We start from the raw sequence: 27,509 nt of genomic DNA, 5'->3' as shown, positions 1-27,509 counted from the left end.
TTACAAACGAAAATATTGACACTTGATTGATTTTTCCAAAACATGAAAATCAGTTCAAGGAAACTTCGTTTAAACAAATTTTAAGAATAAAAATCAGTTCAGTCGATAAAAATGTTTCGATTGTTGCACATGGTGTGTTTCCTAATACCTAGATGTTTGTGCACAAGTGAGGTGATCATGGATCCTGAAAATCCATCGAAAAGCAAAGAAAGCAGTCTAGTAAAATCTTTCTTCAACGACACCATCAGCTATGCTGGGTTTTTTGATATACGCAGTACGGAGTTTAATGACAAATTATTCTTTTGGTTTTTCCCTCATCGTAATGAAAACGCTGCTATCATCGTTTGGATTCAAGGCCAGCCAGGTAAATTTTACAAATTTCAGTAAAACAAAACCTTCTCAAGTTTGGTATCTCTAGGTACCTATCTAAGTTTTGGGTGTAGACTTGTTGAATAAATATGTAAAAAATAATATTTTAAACATTACAGTTTGAGATATTTTTTAATTCTTTTTCAAAGGTCTCAGTTCACTGTACAGTCTGTTCGAAGAACACGGTCCCTATGAAATAAGCGAATCCAATATGCAATTAACTAGACGTAAATATGCCTTGACTAATACATACCACGTGCTGTATTTGGATCCGGAAATATACTGCGGTTTTAGCTACACCAATGGTCCTGATCATCTGTATAGTGAAGTCGATCACGTACCTGCACATATATTCGATATTTTAAAGGAATTTTTTTTATATTTTCCCGAGTATCGGAATAACGACCTATATGTCGCTGGAGCGTCCGCTAATTGCCAAATAATTTGCAAACTAGCCCATCAGATTATGAACGATTTCAGCAATGATAAGCTCAATCTAAAAGGATTAATTATAGGTAAATATGTGGACTAATTTTTTCTATCAATTATTCCTATACTTTTACTATAGAACGAAGGTAGGTATGAATAATGAACATGATATTTTATTGTTCTGTGACAAGAGGATTGGGGAGGCCCTCCAATTGAAAAATTCGGTCATTTTCATCGTACTTTGTGGAGATATATTCTGCACATTACGATGATGCTGTTAAGCACATCTCCATGAATAGGTCTCACATATGCTAGCTACCTACTTGAGGTCTAGCAGTACCTAGCTTCTGAGAGCTTCATAGGTACCTGGCGACTTACCGCCTCGTTACCTATTTTTCGGACACTGAGTGTAATTACGAATACCACACAGACATTTACCTTAAGATTATTTATCTTACGAAATAATAACACATCTTCAGTTGTAATTCAATGTATTGTATTCAAGTACATAATTACAACTTACTCAAGCTATATTATTTATACTGGCCTGTACAGTATTACGGAAAGGGAGAGATGGCATTTTATGCCTTAGAAAGTGCAAAGCACATCACCACAGGGAATGGGGAACAGTACACGGATGTGGGAAGGTCCATATATGTTACTCATTTAGATGAGATTTACAATAAGGATCCTCGGATGTTTTACGTAATAACTCCTGGACCCGAGTGCATCTGAACGACTCTATCAACGTAACTGGAACACAGAACATATTCGAAATAGATCACTTGCTTCACCAGTTCATATTTCGTATATGACTGGACTTGTGCTACTAATTTAGTCCATTAGATTTACGCAAATAGCATGGTATAGGTGGTCCTATACCATCTCCGAAACATTGATATCCGATGTTTTATCATCGGGAGTCGCCAAATGACTGGTTTCTCTAGCGTATGTTCTCTCGTTACGAAGTATAGAGTGAACTAATCCGCTAGGTATCGTATTACGAAACTATCTTTAATGTTGGCTAGAGGCAGAATGAATTTCTCTCGCATACGCGACCGAAAATGCATCACAATCTGTCTCTACATATGCCCCGAGTTTGTGTAATGGCATAGTGTTTACATAAATTCTCAAATTAAGAGATGATTGCGATCTCCTCTTCTTCTGCCCCGAATTATGTCAACATTTGGTTATTACGCTTGAACATGGACCTTCCGAGAAATGAATGAATGGATAAAATGGAAACTGTACTAGGTAAAAACATATTAAAATACATAATTTGTAAAAAATAAAAAAAATAGATAACGCTGCTTACTGATAAGAGAAAAAAATTTTACAATGCTTCTTGCTTAAAAGATAAAAAATAATAAATAGTACAAGTATGTGTTTTACGAAATTTTTGAATTATTTGCAACTAATAATGTGTTTCTGTTTTTCTGTTTCAGGTTTCTATCTTGATGGTGAATAATGTCTTGGATTAATCTTCATTTCAGTTGAAACCATTTGTGAACAATCATTACGGGAAGTATATTTCTCTTGTGTTACGCAATGTGAAATGTTTGAATACTTTGTGTCAAATTGTTTCATAGGATCAGAAGATTTTCGAAATGGTTCAACGTGTGGATTTTTATTCGGTGAGGAATGGAATGAGACCCAGGATCAGTTCTAAGATGATATGTTGTATCATTGTCGGCGCTTCGTTTTCACCTTTTTCAATTGGAGTGGATCGGTCAAGTATGGATTCCGCTTGTCTTACGTATGTTACTGTTTCCTGTCTTTCATGTGCTGTTCTTTGTAGCCAATCTCGTAATTTAGAACCTTGATCCTTAAACTCTTTTAACAGGATTGGAGGTAATATCACTATTGTTTCAGCTCCTTTGCGTTCCAAAGTATTTATTAATCGTAAATACTGAGATTTTAACTTTTCTTCACAGGTCCCATCCATGAGGTCTTTGTGGCCTACCGACATTATTATACCTCGCGTTGATTTCAGAAGGTGTTTGTCAATATTGCGCTCGAGTTGGTCAACGGAGATGTTTGGCTGTATGAAGTCATTAAATTTCATCGCATCTACATAACTGGGATCTGCTTTTACGGCTGTGTGAACAATTTGTTGGATTGCTCCATCTCCAATCATGAAATGATTTTGAAACAAGAAGATTGTTTCAGAACCACCATTTCCAACTGTCATTGAAAAACTTCTGAGAAATAGATGATCTTTGATCGGGCGTATGTTGTTGTATACTTCTTTTGGTGCTCTGTTCATTAGCGGGTAACTGAAATTTTCCAGCTCTTTTCGAAATAAAGTGTAGTTAATCGGTAAATATACTGTTTGAGCTCTTTTTTCTGCATAGGTATCTATTGTTATCGAGTTACGTAAATGTTTGATTGTCTTGATCGCCGCAAATTGTCCAGGTTTAGGATAACATTTAGAAGATGGATAAATCATCAGAGATTCATAGCGTTTCGAGTTGCGTCTTTCGTAATCTTGTTTTCTTAATTCATGTCTTCTGTTATATCCTAATGGTGTTCTCGGTATGCGTGTTGAATATCGATAGCTAGAATAATTTGGTTTTACGTATGGTCGTTTGTATACCGGAGACGTAGGGCGGATACGTGTGATTGTTGATTTAGTTGGAGATTTGCTACGTGGCGGTGTTATTAATTTTTTGCGTTCTGGTGATTTTTTCTTCGGTGACAACTGTTTACGATCATTACTGCTTTGTCTTATTTTAATTATAGTACTCGCTTTTTTAGTAATTGGAGATTTATCTTTTGTTCTTTGTTTTATAGGTGATAATTCTTGGATGTCTTCTTTTGCTATCTTCGAGTTCGTTGATTTTTTATCTTCATCAGACATGCATTCATATGAAGGGGTAAAATTCATCTCAAGCATTTCTCCGTCGTCATCAGTACGATTATTCTCTTCGGACAACGGTGAGTCATGTTTAATTTCCTCGAGTTTCGGTGCTGGTGTTGAAAATTCTACTGTTTTCGTGATTGCTTTCAGGTCAATAATCTTTTGAATACTTTGTTTAGCTTTATTATTGATGCGTTGAATTTCTATTTCTTGTGATGTATTTGTTTTACGTAATTCTTGATTTTCTTCTTCTAGTTCTTTGATTCGACTTACGAGGAAAGACGGTGTGTTACGAAATTCATCTATCATGGTAATTTGCTTCATGTTACCTTTTACAAAATAATGAGTGTCTGGTTGGATTTCTTGGTCACATCTAGGGAATACGCATTTTACAGCACCAGGTGGAGCAATATCTATTACGTCTTTCAAACACTGCAGGTGATACAGATGCGTACACGTGGTTGCTACGAGAGGATTTTCTATTTGCTCAACGATCGGGGGCTCAGCCAGTGATTGATTACATGATGAGCAAGACACGATATTCACTATTCTGCTATCCATTTTCTGTCAACATCATGGGTATTCGTTAAATTTGGTGTATTTTGTATTACATTAATTTTCATGCTGTTTTGTGTAATTTTTACTGTTACGAATGAATCTGTACTTACGGAAATTGTTGATGTAAATAAATGGAATTGTCTTGATGTAAATTTTCTTTTACTTACGCCACTAGAGAAAATTTTACTCGTATTTCGTGTTTCACTGTTGTCGATGCTGAGTAGAAATGTAGCAAAATATTTCTTGAAGATTATACAATCAGTCGGTTATCGTTGGGAATACCCATTTCAGGTTTTTGTTAACAGATGAAGCTGCTCTTATTAGTTGGGCTTTTGCCTTTTACCCTTCTATGATGTTAAATAAGAACTATAGCGTGTTTAAGCGATGGTTTTTTTATTTTTTATTTTCATATATAATTTACGTGAACAAATGATTATTTTTAATTACGGCTGAGTAAAATAGAAATAAACAGAACATAATCTTCTTCCTTATAATTACGATGCTGGTAAACCTAAAATTACATCAAAAACTCTACTTGGATGTTTTACGTAAAATAAAGATTGAGTATTCAAGCATTGAGTAATATCAATTAATTTAACGTATCTTGTTTTCTTGAGATGTATTACGAAAATTTCATTAGTAGAATTTTTCGCTGCTGTGTACGTGATACGCAATATGTAGGATTATGTCGAGGTATGCCATGAACACTGGGAAAGGGTTGCCGTTCTCATCAATATACCTTGGGACTGGATATTTGGTATCGATCTCATCCACGCATTCTGCATATTTGATCCATATGTTTGAGTATTTTCCCGCTAATGTTTTAAGCCATTGATTGTATGTGATTGTTCTTTGTCTAAATCTGCGTGTTTCCTTCGTTGCATAACTGGTATATTGCGGTATAATTAATAAACGTTTGCATCCTTTTTCGATTAGTACGGAAATCAGCTGTCTCATGTTATTCATCGCGTGTTTTACATTTTTTTCTTTTCGTAAGTCATGGGCTCCTGCTGACACAATTACTCCTTCCGTAACGATTTTTAGATGATCCTTTATGTTCCTCTTTAGTAGTGGTGTAGAAACCATGGCTCCCATGAATTTGCTTTTTACGCATTGTGTTTTACGAAATTTGCTTATGGCATCTCTTACCAATCCTAGAGCTAAACTGTCGCCGATAACCATGAATTTATTCAGCATATATACGATTTCACCATTTGGGAGGTGTTTTACAATTCGGATATGATTCCATTTTTCGATGATCTTGAATGTATTGCTTAAATCTTGTGGTAAAGGTTCATTAAAAGTAAAACCACTTTTTCTGCATTCCTCATGTAAGTACTTCGTTGTTATGTCGACTGGTAATCGTATTTGGCCTCCGTTATGTACTTCAAAATCTAATTCCATGATAGTTGGTCTTCTTTTTAAAATGGTGAGAGCTGGGTATGATGGTGTGATGAGTTTATCTTCAGCTTCGTTCTGAATTAAATCTGCGTCGTTGTCTTCTTCTGGTTTGACTTCAATTGTTTCTAGCTTCTCATTGATCGGTTTCAGTTTCTTTTCATCGTTTGATTTGTCGACCGTGTCATTGTTTTTTTGGTTGGATGTTTTACGCAAGGATCTACTTTCGTGGTGTATGCCAGTGGATGTAGATGGTTGAGAGTTATTAATATCGAAGGTAGAATTTTCATTCGTCGCAATTTTGGTTTTTAAGAAGTCAATGACGTTTTGAAGGTTTGTTATTTCTCCTTGTTGTTTACGTAACTTGTTTTCCTGTTTCTCGATTTCAGCTTTGGCCGCTTGTAGTTCTTGCTGTAGTGATGAAATTTTTAGCTTGAATCGATTCATCTCAGTTGACACCGAAATGGTTTCTATCTCAATGGATTTTAAATTCTCGAAATTGTATGTCTTTACGCAATCGTGGACTTTGCACTGTACTGTTTGTTTCTCTATTTTTCCATCTATTTCTAGTAATAATCTTCTTTTTGCGCAGGTTTCGTGCATTGTATGTAGGCATTCCGGATTTATCAATATTTTTGGTTTCGACGGTTGACCTAACAATATTTCATCGCACATGATGCACTTCGGAACTGGGATTTCACGGGCTATTAGAATTACGTCGCTGTTGTCCGATCCTTCGCTGGATATAGTGCTCATGTTGACTTGATTTGTTCAACACTGTCGTTAATCAGGAAGATTTGAATTTTCAGAAACAGTTTCAGAGATTGATCGTAAAATTAGTACTGAATAAGTCACGTTTTCGCAAATTGACCACTTTTCGTATTCATAAAATCTTTCGTAACTTTGCAATGTATAAGATAATTTCATAATCTGATGAAGTGTGTTTACCATCTGTTTTAACTGGTCACTAACGATGTGGTGCTGTTTTCTTCGCATCTATTTTGGCTTTATACATGCGGATGTTGTGTAGCGAATTCTTTCCAATGAAAAATGAAAGTGAAAAAAAAAATGTTTGATCTTGTAGTAAATAACATGACTCACTTGTAATAACGCAATTTTATTCTTCTAAAACGATGAAAACAAATGGAAACTTCTCTTATTCTCTAGGTATTGATAACAAATAATGAAACTAGAATCTTCTTCTTATTCTCTAAATTACAGTGATCAGATTTATTCGACCAACGAAACCCAGAACGTTCTTTGATGTTTTACGTAAATCTTCTGGAATGAGGTTAAGTTGATAGATGGTTTACGAAAATATAATGAACTAATATACTATCGGCGGATTACTTCTTCCTTTGGGTTGATGTTTTACGAAAATTTTAGTTACTCTGTTTCTTCTGTGTGTAGGAAGTTCGCCATTTCAGCTATCATTTCCAGATATGCTGGAAATAGAGGGAAAGCGTTTGCTTTTCGATCAATGTATGTCGGCGTGTTGTATATTCTTGATATGTCTTCGGCGTAGGCTGCATACTCGATTGTTACATTATTATACCTTCCTGCTAGGCTGCTTAACCACTGATTGTATAGGATGGTTTTGTTTTTAATCGCAGCTGTTTCTTTCGTCGCCGTCGTGTAGTATTGAGGTATTAATAGAATGCGTCTTGCACCCTTTTTAACCAATAAAGTGAGAAGCTGGCGCATATTGTTAATTACGTATAGAAACTTTCGTTGCTGCCTTAGATCATGAGCGCCTGCCGATACTGCAACATTTTCTGGCATTTGTTTTACGCAAAATTCTATGTTACTCTTGAACATAGCCGTCGATACAAATGCTCCTCCTAATGCACTTTCTTCATATCGTCTTTTCGGTACCGTGTCAAAAATGGCTTCTCTAATGGCTCCATACAATAGCCCGTCTGCGATGGTAAGGAAATTGTTTAGGAAGTACAGTTGTGTTTGGTTGTGCTCGTAAATTCTCACGTAATGATATTGTCTCACTGGTCGGTATTGAATGTTCGACGGTATTAGTGGCCAATCGAAGTGCTGGTTTTTTGCGTCACACTCTTTCATCAATTCTCTAGTCGTTAGGACTACTGGCTGTTTCATTTTTTGGCCGTTGTGTATGAAGAGGTTATCCCAGAAGAGTACATTTCGTCTTGGTAAAATCATCTCTTGGGTTCTATTTTTCTCGTAATCAAGAACTTCGGTGTAATCTTCATTATCAAAGTCTTTATAATTATCCGAGTCCTTTGGCTCGTATAACAGTTCTTCCAACGTTGGTTTTTTATTTTCTCGTTTTATAGTGTCTGCTGATTGCGCATCGTGTTTATCGGTTGGTGTTTTACGTAATAAGTCTTCTTCGTGCATATATCCACTCGATGTAGAAGGTATGTTCGAAATATCTACCGGAATGCCATTAAAATTGAACGTGGAATTAAAAGTTGATGTTTTCACATTTTCCTTCTGATTCGAAATCGTGATGTTCCCGTTCTTCTCTAGTGTAATTTCTCTTCGTTCCACTGTCCGCTGGTTGGTTCTTACCGTACCATCGAGATTGTATGTATTACGCAAGCCGGTAGTTTTCAATTCATTCTCCATTTGTTGGCATCGAAACTCAGAATCATAAAGTCTTTTTGATAAGTCTTTGTAGTATTCTTCTTGACGATCGTAGTCTCTTTTAGTTTCTTCGTATAACCCTTGCCAATGTTGGATCTGTATTTGATGGTCTTGTAGATTTTCCGTTAAAGTGGTAATCCGTTCGTTGGCATTATTTAGATTGCTTTGGAGTAAACTATTCGCCGTTACATACGCTCCAATCGCTGTTGGTATTGATACTGTAGAGACATTTATCGTTTTGTAGTCGATGAAACGATTCGGGACTCGACATTTTTCACTGTTGTTGCCTTTAGGAGCTCCACATAATATTTCTAGCTCTTTATATACTCCCGAGACATATCGGATCGATGCTTCCTTCGCACATTGGAGATGGACTAAGTGTTTGCACCGTAGACTGATTGCCGTTACTTCTCGATGTCTGTCACCCGCTAATATTTTGTCGCAGATTGTACAGTTCGGTATTGGTGTATCGTAAAACGATTGATCCCGTTCTTCTTCCATTGTTTTACGAAAATTATTCTTTCACGATCTGTAACACGTGTTTTTTAACGTAAGAAATCTGGTCTACTGATATTATCAACGTTGCTAGTTTTAAACAGCTTACCTTTAGTAATTTCCTACTGGATGTTTTTCTACAATTAATCTTGCTACTTCTGCATAAATTCCTCCACTTTAAATATGTTTTACTAAAATACTTTCATAATAAACTTTGACATACCGTGTCACTTCAAAATTTTAACGTTTGTTGATAAGCTGTAGCGTTAGATAGTCTCGAGTGTGGCTGATGTGTTGCCAATTGAACGTTTACTTTGACAACTATCTGTGGATGTGGTGCATCATTTTTTCGTATATTGAATAAACTGACGAAACGTGTTATACTTCTTTATTTGAATAATGTGCATACTTGGATAATGTTTTACTAAATTAGATGAATCACTTCTTATAAATTAGCTGATATTCACAAAATAACATTGATTTCTTTCCAATAAAAGAACGTACAAAAACAAAACAAATAACGGTAAATTATACATAGTTCATTACATTGATACTGATAACGATATTTGAACATATCAAAATGGAATGTTTTACGCAATTATTGGATGTCTTGAGCCAGGTAGTACAAAAATTCGAAGTAAGCCGGATAGATGGGGAATGGATTCTTGTGGTGATCTATATAGGCTGGAATGTCATATTTCCTGAATATTTTCTCAGCGATTCCGATGTATTTAATTTCAGCTCCTTTGATTCTAGTAGCTGTGTTCTTTAACCAATGATTGAATAATCTTGTGCGATTCATTATGGGGTTTATGCTTTCCACACGATGTGTTACGTAAGTTGGTATAATTAGGATGTTAGTCGTTCCTCTTTTAATCAACATTTTGATAAGTTGAGTCACATTATTAAACGTTGAATTGATGTCTGATTCCATGCGTAGGTCTTGAGATCCGAAAGATAATACGATCTTGCGTGGTGTTCGTTGGTTCATGAACATTTCTATGTGACGTTTTACTAACGGTGTTGAAAAGAACGGACCGGTGAAAGCACTGTTGGCTACTTCAAATCTATCTGATTTTTCTCCCACTATGGGTTGTCGAATCATGCCATATAGAAAACTGTCGCCAATAACCATATGGTCATTTAGAAAATAGCATTGAGTAGTTTTGCTGCTGCGGCGAGTTTGGTCATATAATTTTACGTATGCAAATGTTTTCCGTAATTCAAAATTATTTGCATCTTCGTTACCGATATCCTGGCCCAGTGACCATCCTTGTTGATTACATCGTTTGTATAAAGCCTTTAGCGTGAATTCAACCGGTAGGTTGATGATTGTTCTGTCATGTATTACAAAATCAGCATCGAATTGCACGTTCCATCGTGGTAACGGGTCTTGGTCATCAACTTCATCGAGTAAGAATTCATGTCGTATTTGGTCGTACTCGGATATCAAAGTTTCATTAGTTACTGGTTTTTTATTTTGGTAATTTTCGTCATAGTGTGAGACTTGATTCGAATCGTTGTGTCGCATTCTTTTACATTCGTTTTGAGTTTCATGCCGGTCACCCTCTTCCATACCCTGTTGATTATTTGAAAATCTTCTCTTTTCTGCGTTAGTGTGTTTCTTAGGGTTTACATCGTACGAATAGTTTTGCCAATGTGGTTGAGCGTTTCTCTCAGCTTCACGTCTCTTTCTAGGGTCTCGAGTAGATTCTTCCTTAAAAAGTTGATCGTTTCGTGATCTTTGGATCGTTGACGCTGTGTTACGGTATGTTTTCTCTTCTCGATCTCGTTTTTCGGGGAAGGGTTTATCGAATGGTTTTAGTTCACTTCGAATTTCTTCGTATTCTTTTGATGTTTGTGTTTCTCGTGATTGTGGTAGTTTTCTATCCGGAAATGGTTTTGAGAATGGTTTAAGATCTTCTCGTTCGTCGGAAGTTCCGCTCGAGGTAGATGTTTTACGAAATGTGTTGCGTTTTTTACGTGCAGTATCATCTTCCTCGATTTTTTTCCGTAAATTTAAGTTGTCTTCCTTTTTATTTACATTAGACCAATGCCTGTCGTCTGTTGAGGGTTTGCGGTGTTTTATTCCTTCAAGTATGCCGTTTAGTCTAGCTACAGTAAGCTCATGTTCGTGAATCTGTTGGTCCTTAATTGTTATTTGTTTTACGTAAACAGCGATTGCATTCTCTTCATCTTCGCATTTGAGATTGATCGTGATCAAGTCGTCATTCGAAAATGGTTTTTTGCAATGGTCATCGAAACACTTTACTATCGGGAAACGTTCCTTTCCGTCACAGCTTATGTATACGTATCGCTTTATGCATTTTGTGTGCATTACATGACCGCAGATTTTGCTTGCTACTGTGTCATCGCCATTGGTCAGTATTCTTGAACAAACTACACAAAATGGAATGAGGATTCTCACTTTGTCTTCCTGTTAAATGAAAATTTATTTCAGTATTCTGTACTGATTAAATTCAAAGTGTGTTTCGTAAACTTTTGACTTACTTCAGGGCTACTCATCAGATCGATAATTTCATCGTTACTCTTTTGATTTTTTCCTTTCCTGGACATTTTGATTAACGGGGAGAAATCTGCTTTTATTTCAATTTAAATTTTATCACCAGTACTTTGAACCATTACGCAAATAATTCATTGAAAGATAGCATAAATTCCTTGACAACAACCATTTTGAATTTAAAATAGCTTACTCGTCTTTTCTTGAACAAAAACCAACTTTATCGCTACATGTGTTTCGGCCGGTAGGGGGCGTGGCTTATGTTACTTGTGTTCGAGTCACGTACGCATAAATAATTATCACGAGGTTTGAAACGTAAACAAAAATTTATTCTCTGTTTAAAAGTAACACATACTCTTCTCAGTTTTTTTAAGGTTATAAAAATGGTGCAAACATAATGAAATAAATTTGATTTGATGTTTTACGAAATAAATCTAATTGTTAGTTTATATTCCAGATTCGATAACAACAACTGCTTGATTCTTCCTCTGGAAATTGTTTTACTGGAATCTTCATTGGAATAACTCAGCGAGGTAGGAGAATGTCTCAATGTAGCTTTTTCGATTAAAAATACGGTTGTCCTCGGGTATATTTTGGTCGATTATATTTTCTACTGTTTGCAGATATATAATGGATCCGTTGTTATTTAATTCCCTAATACGCTCACGAACGTTTCTTCGTAGCAACGAATTTAAATCAAGTCGATTGGAACATCGCGTTGGCATAAGGTATACTTTCTGTACGCCACGGTATTCTAAATGGTCAATTGCTCTTTTAATGTTTGCAAGCGTTTGATCTTCGGTTTGGTTTTCGGTGAGGTCGAATTCACCAAATGACAACAGTACGGTCGATGGAAGTGTCTTTACGAAGATATTCAAATTCATTAGGAACGAGTTGATTGTCATTCTGTATTGGGAAAGTTCATTATTTTCCCAATAAGATTGGGCGGCATTATACGAATCCAATGATCGATATACTAAATCATGGCTAGCTGCATCACCGAGTATGAGGACACCGTTCAAGAAGTATGTATCTATTCCTCTTGCTTTGCCGTTGGTACAAGTGTATCGAGTTAAGCTGGTCTGGAAATTCTCTCTAACGTATATTTCATCTATTTTCAGGTGGTCTTCTATGTCTTGGCATAAATGGATGTTTTTCGCAATTAATCCATTCAATAGTTCTACCATGACTTCAGGAAGTCCTGTTTTCTTACGTAGGATTGCAATAATGTCGCATTTCGGGATGGACCGGTGATGAGTAAATGTTTCGATAACGGAATTCTTTCGCAATTCGATGGTGAGTTTTTCAATTTCTTTTCGAAGCTGTGGAATGGTTTCTCGATTTTTCAAGTTTAATTCGGATCTTAAATCGTTGCATTCTTCTGTTAGGTTACGGTTGGTTGTTCGTAACTGGTGGTTCGTATTTTCCATGTCTGCTAATTGTCGGTGTAAGCGAGCAATCTGCCCTATATAATTAGCTCTGGATCCGCGTAATAGAAGGTCTGCGTACACAAATTTTACTTCTACGTAATTTTGAGCCAGAAGTAGCGTTCCTGTGCAGTCTTGTTTTACGCAGTGGTAGACCACTAAGGCATCATGTTCAAGGTTTCCGTAAGTTTCTTCTACGCAGCTTCGATGAGCGGTGTGTCCGCATGTGTACGCTTTAATCACCGGTGTGTTTTCCGTGTAACTCTTTAAACAGATAGAGCAGGCTGGAACGGCAAAGTAGCTTGATGGTTCATATACGTTCATTTTGGATTATCTATTGAGAAAATATCATCATGTGTTAATCCATGTGGTGTGAATTCGATTGACTTATCTGAGTAAGTGTTTCTTACCTTCTTTACGTTCGTACGAGATGTTTAACGAAATTTTGCTTTGTAGCGTTTGACGTTGACTTGCTTGCGAATATTTTACGGAATGTACACTATATTCACTGGATAACTTTTGCGAAAACGAAATTATTACGTTGTCGATTTATACAGCAGTTTCTTTTCCGCGGAATCGACGATAATGTCTAATTGCCCACTCTGTGTGTGTTGGTACGTAATTCCATTCAGTTTCAAATGATTTAGTGAACGTTTCACGCTGCGTTTCACTCAATATTTCCAGTATTATAGAATTCATTGTCAGTTTTTTCTTTGTTAAACGTGGATTAATTCTGATAATGGCGTTATCTTCGTCATAATTTATCGCTGAATTGCGTTTACGCAGGTTATAACGTTGTTCTGCTTCTCGTTTAACTGATTCACGTTCTTTTACATCCGGAATCGTTTTTTCCAGGGTAGTTTCGAAATCTTTTTGTTCATTAGTTGACAATGAAGTTTTCAATTTTCTTCTGATTTTATCGTATTCGGAATGTTTACGTCTCTTTTTATTAGCCACTTTTTTATCATATTCTTCATTTACGAAATTTTCGAGTAGATCTTTGTGTTTCCAGAATGCAAGAATTTTTTGATGTAACGAGCGTTTATCAAATTTCGATCGGAGTTTGGGCTCCTTTCTAAATGCCTCAAGTTGATGTAACGTGAGGTAAGTTACTATTTGTCTTACGCTAATGAGTGTTCTGTCTTTCTTTTCTTTCAGATTTTGTATTTCGTAACAATTTCTGCCTGCCCTCTTCACAATCGCATATGGCCCATTCTGTTTGACATAAAGTTTAGCGGAAGCAAGTTTATCTGCTGATGATTGACGATGATTCGTAATCATCACTAGTTCACCAGGTTTGTGTAAACGTAAATCACCTCTTTTCTCATTGAACTTCTGTTCATCGTTTTGATGTTTAATCGCTCTTTTTTCTTTATTCAGATGGATTAATGCCTGGTGGTATGACATTAGGTCTATTCGAGCCGTGTCAACTTCTTCCGTATATACAGCCTTTCTTGCAAGTTGATCCGCAGTGGAGTTTCCGTAATCAGTTTTTCGAGCGTAGGTATGACATAAATGGAATTCGTCAAACTGTTGTTTCAATTTAATTACTTCTTCGAAAATCTCTTTGTGATGTACAGGTTTTCCGGAATTATTTTTCCATTTGTTTTCTACCCATCGATCATATTCAGAGTTGATTGCTAATGTAACATATTGAGAATCCGTGAAAATCATTAGTTTCGTAACTCCATGGGTAATCATAGTTTCCATAGCAATTTTAAGTGCCATGATCTCTGCTAAATTGTTAGTATTCGTATAATTTGGGTGGTTGATTCTTTCAGAAATGTTCTTCGATCCTTCCGGATGCCAACAGATTCCGATACCGGCAATTGCATCTTCGTCACCGTTGTTTGCGCAAGCTCCATCTACCCAAACCCATACGTGGCCATCGGATGCTGTATAGACGTCGTTTAGCATATCTAATTTCGTAGATTTAAGTTCTTCTATCGTGATTGATGGTACTTGTTTGTTTCTAGCAGTTTTACGTAATTCTTTTAGCTCATAGTGAGCATTGATCGGGACCCGTTCGATAGGTAGGTTCAAAACAAATTCATTAATTTCCCAAAGGTCATTTGGTAGAATGCCGACTTCGTTAGGGCAATTGTTGATTTCGTCTTCGACTTCTTTAGTATAGTGATGCCATCCTTCATGGGAATACGCTCCTCTACAGTCAAAATTGATTTTTAGTCGTAGGCGTTCTCCGATCATTCTCATTGATCGTTCAACTGGGTTGGACTGTGGGTTATATGGTGTAGAATTACCTACGGTGATTTTTTGTTTTGTAAGAGTTTGATTCCAAAGTGAATTACGAAATTGAACAGCATTGTCTGTATTGATTTTTCTGATTTTGTACCCTAAATCCTTGATGTTATTAATTATAGTTAACATGCAGTCTGCGACTGTTTCTTGTTTTATGTCTAACATAAGCTGTAACCAAATTTTTCCGGAGAAGATATCTTTTGCTACTAGGAGGTATTTAGGTTCATTTGAACTGTTTGCAATCGGTCCTAGGATATCTACAGATAATACGTCAGCTAGGCAATGTGCTTCTACAAATGAAAATTCTACAGGTTTCTTTATTCCATAGGATTTGTTTGATTTACATGCTAGGCAGGCACTGGTCAGGTATCGAGCATAATGTTTTGAATTTGATGAATAATAAAATCTTCGGAAAATTTGGGTCAACTTGTTGGCACCAACATGTCCAAAAATATCATGTATATACATCATCGTGTCTGCGAATAGTTCATCGGGAAGGACAGGTACGATTGAATCATCCTTATATCTGAACATTAGGAATTCTCTACCATTGATTTCGTGTATCTCGTATCTTTTAGCTAATTGTTCTTTTGCAAGACGTTCTCTTTTTGTGAGTTCTGAGCCGGGTGTTCTTAACTTACGTGTAATTTTCATGCAATTCGGATCTCTCTTCTGCATAACATCGATTTTGTCTAAACTGCTGAGCAGTTTGTCAACGATTTTTTCTTGATGTGTGTCTACTTGTGTTACGAAATTGATAACGTTGATGCTGTTCAAAGTCAATTCAGGAGCTTGAATTCCAAACCACCGTTTATGCTTTTTTCGCAAATCATATATCAAGTTGTAACAATTGAGTTGAGTGATCCATATAGCAGCTTTCCGGTGTACTTCGGCTATGACCTCGAATTGTGAAACAATTGATTTCAAATCACTTCTAACATGGATGGTCCTTCCATGTAGCCAAAGCTGCAACTTTTTGATTGTTTTTGCAAGATTGTACATTTCTCGTTCTATGAGAGTATATGACTTCTGGTGTTCTTTGAATGAAAAACTAGAAAACATTACTATTTCGTCTTGACCTTCGAACGTTTGGTATAAAACTGCATTCATAGCATCAGGTGAAGTATAGGTATCGAGCCATAGATCAATTCCGTTTCGGGGGGATTTTAGAGCAAAATTTTCCGTGTATTTTTCTTTAAGTAATTCAAAAGCTTCTTCCTGCTCCTTGCCCCAGTGAAATGTTACGCCTTTTTCCGTCAACTTATACAAATTACGTAGTATCTGCTGATAGCAGGGGATAAATCGTCTATAGAGTCCGGTTAACCCTATTAATTCAAGCACTTCTGTGGCATTCTTTAATTCAAACTTACCAGTTTTCTTATTAGTATGCTTTTCGATATACTCCATGAATTTGGCAATTTTCTTCGATTGTTTCTTGATAATGCCGGCTTCTAAATCAAAACCTAGATGGTCGATTTGTTTACGGAAAAATGTTGATTTAGTTGCGTTCAACTTCAGTCCATTCGCTCTTAATTTCTTGAATGTGTCTTCTAGTAACGATAACATTTCTTCGAAAGTTTTACAACGGAGTAAAATATCGTCGACGTACTTGGTTAGTCCATCTTTGTCTGGTATTACGTGGTTAATGAGTTTTACGAAATATGCTGAAGATATTTTAAGTCCATACGGTAAACGTATGAATTGGTAGACACGCCCATCGATTTGGAAAGCACAATATTTACGAAAAGATTCTTCGAGAACGATTTGCCAGAAACCCGCAACGAAATCTAACGAACTGAAAAACTTGGCTTCTGGGTATTCTGTGAGTATCCTATCTAGTAATCCAGCTTCGTTGTAATCTTCTTCTAGAATTGGGTTTAGGTCCACAGGATTTAGACATATTCGCATGTCACCATTTTTCTTGATGTTAATTACGATAGGATTAATAAATTTAGAATTGGATGGTTCAATTACGTTTGTTGCAAGCATGATTTGGATTTCTTTCTTGATGGCTTCCATCATCTTTTTAGATGGATTGTATTTACCACTTCGATAAACTATCTTGTTTTGCGGAATATTGAACACCAATTTAGATTTCTTTCCTTTATAACGACCTGGGAATTTGCTAAAAATGTCTTTGTAAGGTGATAGGATATTGTAGGCGTAATCAGCTTGTTGTTGAGTTAATCGTTGTTCTGATACTGCCTCGTCTAAGTCAGCTTTTAATTTCTTAATAAATGTTTCAGGTCCAGTATCTTTAACGCCATCGGGTAAAGAGTAGAATCTGCGAGCGGTGTCGGCTCGGTTCAAAATGGCATACATTTCGTCGACATATTGCGATCCCATCGTAATGTTGTTAATTGCAAGTTTGTCTGCATATTCGTGGAATTGTAGAATTGGGATACTTTCGATGTCGTGTTCGGGGGTAGGTTGACACTCAGCTATCTGATCTCTCATTTTGGCTACTATTCCAAGTTGTATCATGGTTTGTGACCCAATTAAACATACTTGGTTGCATTCCTTGATTATATAAAATGGTATTTTTAAATGATGTTTTCCAAATTTCATTTTAGGTACGATTATATATTCCGAAGTGGTTACCACTTGTTTGTTCGCCATCATGCATTGAACTGGTTCGTGTAATTCTAAAAAGTCAAGCTCGCTTGAATGTTCTCGTATCAATCTTAGCGCTGTTTCTTCAGATATAACGTTAAGGACTGCCCCAGTGTCAAGTTGGGTTGGGAAGTCCGTTTCACCAATTTGGAGATTGACTACGCACGTTTGTGGCATCATCCGTCGCTGTATTAATTGGGAAACTACCGAGGGAGTTTCATCGTTGCTCAGAGTTGAATTTTTTATTAAATCAGGTTCGTAATAAGGACTGTTCGTAAATATTTGGTTGATTGTGCAGGTAGCATAATCTTCCATCTGATTGATAACTTTCTCTAACCCATTTGCCCCAGGGTATTCTCTTGCACTCAAGTAATCTCGTAAAAATAGTTGATAGGCTCGATAAACGAATGAAGATAGTAAATCTTTCTTGTTCACGGTGTAATAATCAAATTTGGTTGTATGTCTACTGAGTGCTACTATTGCATGGGGCAAGCTATCATAGATCGACAAGTGTTCTTTCTGCAGTCTTACTACTATTATATGATCATTTTGTTTGCCTTGAAACTCGTGGATTGTGTTCACGCAAAACTTTTCTTTCTCCAGCGCGGCTTTCTCCTGCTGTGTGTACACTAAGTACTGAGCTCCTACTACTCGCGGTAGTTGATCGAGGTTTACGAAATCGTGCAGTGACATTTCAGAATGTACTTTTGACGTGGTAGTCATCCCTCTGTCATACATATCGGATAATACTGCACAGGTGGTTAACGTGCAGCGATGTGATACAGTTAAGTATTCAATTTTATCAATTAATTGTTGATGTACGTTTTGGTATAACGTATCACGTAATGGCGATCTGTTTATGTACTGGATTTGATGTCCATCTCCGATGAGTATCACTTCTTTTACTTTCGATTTTGCAATAGCTAAAATAATTTCACCGAAATGTACCAACATGGCTTCGTCGATGATAAGTCGTTTATATTGTTGATCACTACTATGCATTAAGTACGAATCGATGGTGCGGTAATTTTTAACTACATCTTGATTTTCTATGTCTAGGTTGCGTAATTTACATAAACGAGTACGAAAATCTTTACATCCTTCCTTCGTTGGAAATAATACCAAATCTGATCCATCAGTGTTTACGTGTTTGAGTAAGTATGTGGTTTTTCCACATCCAGCCACACCTTGGACCATTTTGGTTGATGGCATTACGAAATCATCGAATGAAATGTTTTTGCATTGTAGGTACAAATCCAGGTCACTTAATATTTTGGTATCTTTGGTAACAATAAGCATATCTGAAGACAAATTCGAGGCATCTTCCACCTCAGAAGTTTGAATCAATTTGTTTCCATCATGTGCATACTTGTGATCAGGAACTGCATCTTTTGGCAAGTGAGTAAATATTCCTGATGGAACATCGTAAATTCCAATTTCATTGTTATTGTAATCTAATATTTTTTCAATATCATCTTCTGATGTGTTTAACAGTTTCGTATGGATAGCCTTAGTTCTATGATGAATCGACATATAGGTGTGGTACCAGATTGCAAGCTGTTCCTTTGCAGCGTTGTACGCAATTTCCTCTTTCGAAATGGCTTCAATTTTTGGTGGTCGGAAATCGATTACAATGGAATCAAGGTGTGTATCATTGGGTGATACTGATTTTTCTGAATTTGTTTGATCCGTGGTGATTATTTTTTCAGGTACCAACATCGAGGTGTTTTCCGTACGGTCAAGTAGATCAGTTTCATCGAATACTGTATTACGTAAAATTTCGGACTTCTCCAACTCATTAGCAATAACATTTTTAATGTTGTTTAGCTTGTGTTGGGCAGCTTCTTCCGTTTCATCTAGTGTTGGGGGAGGCGGTATTTCCTCTGGCATTTTGATTTTACGGTTATCCAACGGAGGAGATTTAGCACTTTTCGGGTGACTGTCTAACACAATGTTTACGAACGTTTCGATGAATCTTTCTTTCATTGCATTATTTGGTAAATAGTTGCCAGCATTATTTGCATAAAATTTCTTAAAATCAGGTACTACATTATGATGGCGGTCTTCCTTTATTACATACTGAGACTTAATTTTAGGATGAGGTTTTAAACAGGTGAATATCAGCGATGGTTCAATCACTAAGCGGAGGTTGTGTTTTTTTGATAAAGCATAGAAGATTCTTTGAAAAGCATACCATCGAGTGACTGGAACATGGTTACGTTGATCTTTCGTAGGTAATACTAGCGGGAAAGCTAAGATTATGTCCTCGAATCCTTTTTCAATCAATTCTAAGATAATTGCATCAGCATATTTAATGAATTGTTGGTAGTCAACGTAGTTACTGTTAAGTTCTTTTTGACCAAAAGATATAACGGCGTGATAACGGTGTTTGAATCGTGTTTTACGCAATGCTTGGAGTAAGCTATATGCAGATACATTATCAATTAGACATAATCGGTCAGTTTCGCAGTTTGCTATGTCGAACAGATAAGAGGCCAAAGTGTCACCTATCATTTGGTATTCGGTAATCGGGAACTTTGACCTATATACGTCGACGGAATTTAAATATTCAACAACTGTTCCGCCTCCTCCTCGTCTTCGTCTGGAGGTATTGAAATCTCTAGACCATCCTCGTTTTTTGAATCCTCATCTTGTTGTTGAGTGAAATCCACTAGGATGTTGTTCAATGCTCCTGCATATAATGCTTGTAATTGTTCTTGAGTTAAAGAATTCAAAAGTGGTTGTTGTTTCTGATAATTTCCACGTTGGCCAGATGAAGTGCCTGCCCCAGCGTTCGTATCCTGTGTTGAAGTTCCATTGTTTTGTTTTCCTTTCCCACTATTTTCTAGACTCTGGTTTAAATTTCTACCTCTCGGGTTGTTGCGACCATTATTTTGGTACCGGCCAGCTGGGGTAGATTGAAAAGGTGTGGCGTTGGGCCTCGGGGTACTATTCATCGGTACAGAGCGTTTCGTGAGCTCCTTAATTCGTGCACCTAAATTCTGGATGTTTTTAGTTACGCCCAAATCAAAATGATGTTTCATATCGTCGTCTATTTTCAATTGAATAGTAGAAATTATAGTACAATCGGGAAATTCTGCATCACATAATGTTTTGAACCATTTTTGTAGTTCAAAAGCCCATTTAATCGAATTTACTTTCGTAAGTTGTGTCATGATGAAGTACATCTTGGCATTCTCTTGTTGAGTAGTATTCCATAATGTTTGAATGAATGATGTTCTTAAATTGTAATAAGTCTTTATCTCGCCGTTAAGGCCCATTAAGCTTTCCTTCCAATTTTTTCCTGCATCGCTTAGTACTAATGCCTTGAAAAATTCAACGTATTGAGCTTCTGAAGCTCCTTTAGTAGACATGGCTCCTTCGAACTCATAAATAAATTGCATGACATGATAAAGGTTTGAATTAATATGTTTGATGCCTTGATCCGAAAGTTGTTTTGTCTTGATGTAATTATTGGGTTCTTTAGAAAAATATAAGTCATATCTGAGTATACGTTGTCTACGTGGTACATTGATGGGTATGTATTGGTGTCGATTTCCTAATTGGAAAGGTACCACAATTTCATTTCCTTTTTCATCACGAGGGGGAAAATCCTCTAATTGATCGTCGACGGCATTAGTTGGATCACATGTTAACATGGTTTGTCCGGTTATCATCCCTGTCATGTTAGTGTTCATAGCGGTATAATTTGGTGGTGGATATTGCGTAAAATTTGGCTGAGGATGATCCGAAGTTTGGTTTACGGAATGAGAATTAGATTGTGGTCCATTGGTAGAACCTACATTGAATTGGACGTGTGGGGTTGCTTGCCCCATCTGTTGATTATTGGTAGGTAGTTGCACATGGTGTGATTGTACATTCCTTTGATCCGACATCTGTTGATTAAAATGTTGGGCTTCACAAAATTTCTCATACATCGGGTTGACTTTTTCATCCAATTTTTCGAGTGCAGTCCATGTTTCTCCGACACAGTCTTTCAACTTTGTGACTCCTTCTACCCCTTGTATACATGTATTCATGCAAGTAAACAGGGCATCTCTGATTTGGATTTGTTTTTGATGAAACGATAGAAATTGTTCCCGAATGTGTCGACACTCAGTAGCCATAGAGGCTTGCATATTTTTGTAACATTTATCCATTTGAGCTGGCTGGTTCACTACATAGTCATTCATGTCATCACGAGATTTTGTTAATTGGATTTCAAGGTTTTTTATGCGATTTTGAAGATCAGTTATCGCTTCACGGCGTGCAGTTTCGTTTTCGATTGCCCATTTAATATGGTCTTTATGCGCAACTGCTTCGGGATCTTCCGGAATTGCATTTTCCGCGTCCTTAACGAATTCTCTTTCATGATTGATAGGCGCAAAATCGTATATACGTACGTGACGTTGGCTCTGAGTAGCCACTGATAAAATTTGGTGGACGTTTACTTGCTTCGTAATCTCACTCCCTATCATGTTACCAACGTTTGGGTCATCGTCTATTTGCAAGTTAAATGAAGAATCGTCTACGTTTTCTTGCTCATTGATCTGAGGCATGGTACGTATAGGTGAAACATTGGGACCTCCAAAAAGGCCTGACATTCTTTGAGTGGAAGTAGCTACCGATTGTTGCAAATCATTTTGCAGGTTGTTCATAATTTGTTCATTACGACCTGCTTGATTAGTTGGATAGATAAGCTGATGGCCTTGGGGAGTAGTTTTCGGTAGTTTTTTCGTACGTAAATTTGTAGCAATATTTTTTAGATGTCTCATTTGGGGACTTTCCGTAGTATTGATTGCTGCAAGTTTTGCCATTTGTCGAGCGTAAGCCCTTGTGCTTTGATGAAAACGTGGTTCCACAGGACCGGTATTCTTACCTTTGTGGGTTGTAGCAGTTGGATTCGATTGCCCAGCAGTGTTTTGCTGCAGATTGCCATTATTCGGAACACCATTTTGGTTTACGACAGGTTGTTGACTAAGTAACAAGGGGTTCGTTTGAATCATAGCCGTAAAGAAATCCGAAGGAGGATTGTTCTGATTTGCTTGTGACATTGCTTGAACATTCAGTGATCTATTCAGATCTGGCTGAGGTGGGTTAGAATCCACCAAGTTTCCTTGTACCGGAACAGTATGATTCAAATTTGGATTTTGTCCATTTTGAATTGGTGGGGTTGTGCCCCAAATCGAAGGGATCGGATGAAATAAATGATAATTATTCGGTGGTGCATTTGCCTGAGGTGCAGTCGGGACTGGATTCGGAACGAGCATTTGTCCTGTTGAAGCAGGAGTAGTACCAGTTTGATTCACAAAAGGAGTACTTTGAAAGATACTCGTTTGCCCGTTGGTAGGTCCACCTTGCTGAGTAGGATGAGGATTCATATTTTCAAAAATAGAATCTAACGAGACACTGCAATTGACTATCGTTGATGTCTTCCGATAAGCAGGATACCAAGTTTATTGCGTAAAATTTACGTTTGGCTAACGCCTGTTTTACGATAAACTAGATGATGGAATTATTACGAAATAACACGTTTGGCTAACGTCTGTATTTACGTAATAAATTAACTGCTTGAATAATTAAAATTATTCACACAGGAACGAGAGAATATTTTGAAATATTCACTTGATGAAAATTGCTTAAGCAACGCTTGATGATAACAGAAATGGAACACCTTCTCATAGCAGAGAAAATAAACATATGAACTCCGTATCGTTGCTTGGTCCGCTAGCTAGTACCATCGATGAAAAATAGGTATAGTGGGAGTAGATAACCTTCCCTTCCTCTTTGCACTTCGAAATAATGTGCTCATATGGTCTAGCCTCGTAATAATACATCGTACATATCCGTTCGATAGATTTTACATTATACAGTGTATTTTATTTTCAGCCAAAAACCTGCTCCAATACTCTTATTGTTTGAGAGTGTTATCTGAACAAGTTTCATAACGAATTGGCTGTTTTACGTAATATATCGCTGACGAGTAGGTATTACCTACCTCACGTTGCTGATTACACATGAAATAAATAGGTAACATTTCAACACGTTTTGAACATGCAACGTGTATCATATTACGCGAATGGCCTTCAATAATCCATCTGAATTGAATTGCGAAATTACCTCTGCAGTAGGTTCTTACGAAATCTTTTCTTCTGGAATATCTCCGGATAATTCCTTAAATTTAATCTTCTTATAACTATTTCTTCTTATAAATAAACACGAACACATACATTGAATAAAAATGTGTCCCATGCAAAAATAGGTATGAGCAGATGAGTAGGTAGGCGCTTCTGCCTGAAGTTGATATTTTCAGGAGTGTTGAAATTACGAAATATTCACTGGAATTATTCTGGAACAGTGTTTCAACACTTCGCCCACCCGGGGGCGCCAAATGTGGAGATATATTCTGCACATTACGATGATGCTGTTAAGCACATCTCCATGAATAGGTCTCACATATGCTAGCTACCTACTTGAGGTCTAGCAGTACCTAGCTTCTGAGAGCTTCATAGGTACCTGGCGACTTACCGCCTCGTTACCTATTTTTCGGACACTGAGTGTAATTACGAATACCACACAGACATTTACCTTAAGATTATTTATCTTACGAAATAATAACACATCTTCAGTTGTAATTCAATGTATTGTATTCAAGTACATAATTACAACTTACTCAAGCTATATTATTTATACTGGCCTGTACAGTATTACGGAAAGGGAGAGATGGCATTTTATGCCTTAGAAAGTGCAAAGCACATCACCACAGGGAATGGGGAACAGTACACGGATGTGGGAAGGTCCATATATGTTACTCATTTAGATGAGATTTACAATAAGGATCCTCGGATGTTTTACGTAATAACTCCTGGACCCGAGTGCATCTGAACGACTCTATCAACGTAACTGGAACACAGAACATATTCGAAATAGATCACTTGCTTCACCAGTTCATATTTCGTATATGACTGGACTTGTGCTACTAATTTAGTCCATTAGATTTACGCAAATAGCATGGTATAGGTGGTCCTATACCATCTCCGAAACATTGATATCCGATGTTTTATCATCGGGAGTCGCCAAATGACTGGTTTCTCTAGCGTATGTTCTCTCGTTACGAAGTATAGAGTGAACTAATCCGCTAGGTATCGTATTACGAAACTATCTTTAATGTTGGCTAGAGGCAGAATGAATTTCTCTCGCATACGCGACCGAAAATGCATCACAATCTGTCTCTACAACTTACAATTTTCATTTCCAGGAGGAGGCCTATTCAGTCCACAACGATCATTCCATTACCGTAACACTTTACACTGGAACGGTATTGTCGACTCGGCGCTCACGTTTACTGAATTCCGACGCAAACACTACAACATACTTCGTTTCATTCAAGCCAAAAAGCACCTCGAAGCAATGGAGGAAATCGGTTCAATGCTGAGTAAAGTCAAACGTCAAGGATTCCAAACTTTATACGACATTCGAGACGCCGAATCAATGGTAAACAGTTTCGTTCCTGGTTTCGTTACAAGATCAGATATCAGAGACGCTTTACACGTCTCGAATCTGACTTTCCATAATGAGACTCAACTAATAATCAAAGATTCCCTGCTATCAGCCAAGGAATTATACAGCACAATTTTCTCCAAGTACAGGATTCTTCTGTACCATGGTCAATTTGATTTATTGTCATCTTACACTCATTCGGCCGAATTCTTGGTAACTTTATCCTGGCCTTATCTCGAGCAGTATTACTTCGCGAAACGAATAAACTGGATGCATAATGGAGAGCTTCTCGGTTACTGGACCAAGGCTGGAAAACTAACTCACGCTATGATTCGTAATGCTGGTCATTTTGTAGGGAAATCGCAACCAGAAGCTCTGAATTTGTTGTTTGAGAATTTCATCGAGGATAAATTCACTAGAATCGGTCATCAGGGTATTTAAGACAAATCTTTTTTTTTTAAATGCAAAATATGATTGTATTTTCAGCTCTAGTCACATTTTATATCGTAACAGAACGATTAAAAACTCAAAAATGTAAGAGTAATTCGAATTTTCGCAGATGTAAATAACGCTTTTATTGTATCAGTAAAATTGACAGTGCACTGGTAAATGATATGGGGAAAAAAATTCAAAATGAACATAGTTTAGATGTAAACTACACTAATGAATGAATAAAATATTAATTATTAAACTAAAATGTAAGTTCTCTGTTTACTCGTTTTATACTACCTACGTACACTGAGATAGGTACTTAAATAAATAGCACACAAAAGAGGAAAGAAAAAAAAATCAGTAGGTAATACTTTTCTAAAATCACAATTATTATTTCTATAATCCATAACCCCTGACAACAGGAACATTTTAAAAAGATGACGATAAGGACGCAACAGAAATAATTAAACAATGTAACCGCCTATAAGATTTCAAATCAATTTCCAAACATACGTCACAGCCCAAATTGATATGCCTCCCATCCCACCCCACAAGGTCTAAATTTTTTCTTATGACTAGTAGATTAAAACCCCAAATAGGTAACTAAGATGATAATTTTCAACCGCCGAATAATTAACGAAAGTTTTTATTTTTTTTTTCTTCTTCTTCGAATAAAGAGATGTTTTCATAACAATAAAAATGAAAAAGGAACTGGCCTTGGTTAAACGCCATTTTTCTGTCAAAATATTATTCTTCGTTCAACTTATAAAAAATGTAGTACGTAAGTATACGTAATTAACCTGTAAAAACAAATAAAATGAATAAAGCTAAAATACTATATGTTTTGTGTCGTAGAATACCTACGTAGGCTGCGTAAAAAGTATACGCAGATGTAGCAGTAGCAAAGGAGAATCTATCGATGAGAAAGTAAAACTAATTGTACGTATGTAATAAAATAAATAACTATGTGTACTGGCATGGTATTTTGATGACGAAGAAGCTTTATACTTCTATAACCTAGTCATCTAGAGAAATTACATAGTATTTAATAAAAAAAAAATGGGGAAATAAGCTGAATCAACGACATATACTAAAGTATTCCGTTCATCCTACCATTGCCATTGACCAAGGGATTTTTCAATTCTTCCAACTTCAAATCGTTGTTCAACGTTGCCTCGATACCTGAACCTGAAGGAAGGTAAATGAAATAAAATACAGAATAGAGAATTCAGTTTCAGCGAAGCAAGAAGAAAACGAACCTTTGAAATCGTTGCAATATTTATCGGAATTATTCCAATCTTCAACCAGAGATAGATTAAACATCGAGTAATCTGGATTACCGGTGATTTCGCAATCGATATTTAAAAATGGTGGTAACTTGTTCTGTAATTCTTCGTCTTTCAACGAAGTATACGTTTCCAAAATCATCAAACCTTTACATCTGCAAAATAATATAGTATACAAATACGATAAGATAGTAAACTTTATTGATAAATTTACTTTTGTAGCTTAGGTAAAATTTCGTTGTTGAATACGATTAGTTCTGACTTCTGAGAATAGCAGACTCGAAACGATGAAGGAGAGATTTTAAACGAATTTAAAATTCTGCACGAGGAAGTAATTCCAATTTTATTGGAGTACCTTTTCTTAACAATAGGCAAGTACCTACTTGAGACGGTCTTATCGGTAAGGAATTCGAAAAGCAATCGATACACGTAAATAACCGCAGGAAATTACTTTAGTTTAAAATGTCAAAATTATAGTTTGTTTGTTTTTCTAACAGCTCATAACTTTTTCCTTAACCAGCATAGTATTTTTCATTACCCCTTCCCTACTCCTTTCTCCGCCAAAGTAGAGAACATTTCTATGTACAATGAATAAAAAGTTATACATACGTAGATTAATGATCATCACCTCTAATAAAACATAGGTACCTACTTGCTATCAAATTTCTTTCAAGAAAATAAACATTAGGTACCTACTTAAAACATTTTACCCAGACAAATTAAAATAAAATTCATTACAAAAA

General features: G+C 36.5%; 2 protein-coding genes across 2 annotated transcripts in view; one reads left to right on the top strand and one right to left on the bottom strand.

Moving 5' to 3' along the window:
* The first annotated feature begins 102 nt into the window (after positions 1 to 102).
* Positions 103 to 26,345, top strand: LOC135844043 (venom serine carboxypeptidase-like). The gene is made up of 3 exons (XM_065362130.1): positions 103 to 364; positions 519 to 884; positions 24,807 to 26,345. The coding sequence occupies exons 1-3, from the start codon at positions 112 to 114 to the stop codon at positions 25,487 to 25,489; spliced, it is 1,302 nt and encodes a 433-aa protein (XP_065218202.1). The 5' UTR covers positions 103 to 111; the 3' UTR covers positions 25,490 to 26,345.
* Ttd14 (TRPL translocation defect 14) overlaps positions 25,599 to 27,509 on the bottom strand; it is a 20,158-nt gene continuing 18,247 nt past the window's right edge. Inside the window, exons 10-11 of the mRNA XM_065362129.1 lie at positions 26,740 to 26,921; positions 25,599 to 26,668 (exon numbers count right to left, since the gene is read on the bottom strand). Of these exons, the coding sequence (XP_065218201.1) occupies positions 26,571 to 26,668; positions 26,740 to 26,921 (280 nt within the window). The 3' untranslated portion in view covers positions 25,599 to 26,570. The remainder of the gene's footprint in view (positions 26,669 to 26,739; positions 26,922 to 27,509) is intronic.

Source organism: Planococcus citri, chromosome 4 (assembly GCF_950023065.1).
Source record: "Planococcus citri chromosome 4, ihPlaCitr1.1, whole genome shotgun sequence".
In the NCBI taxonomy this organism is placed as follows: Eukaryota; Metazoa; Arthropoda; class Insecta; order Hemiptera; family Pseudococcidae; genus Planococcus; species Planococcus citri.
Note: the sequence above shows the minus strand (reverse complement) of the source record. Positions and strands in the feature narration are given on the sequence as shown.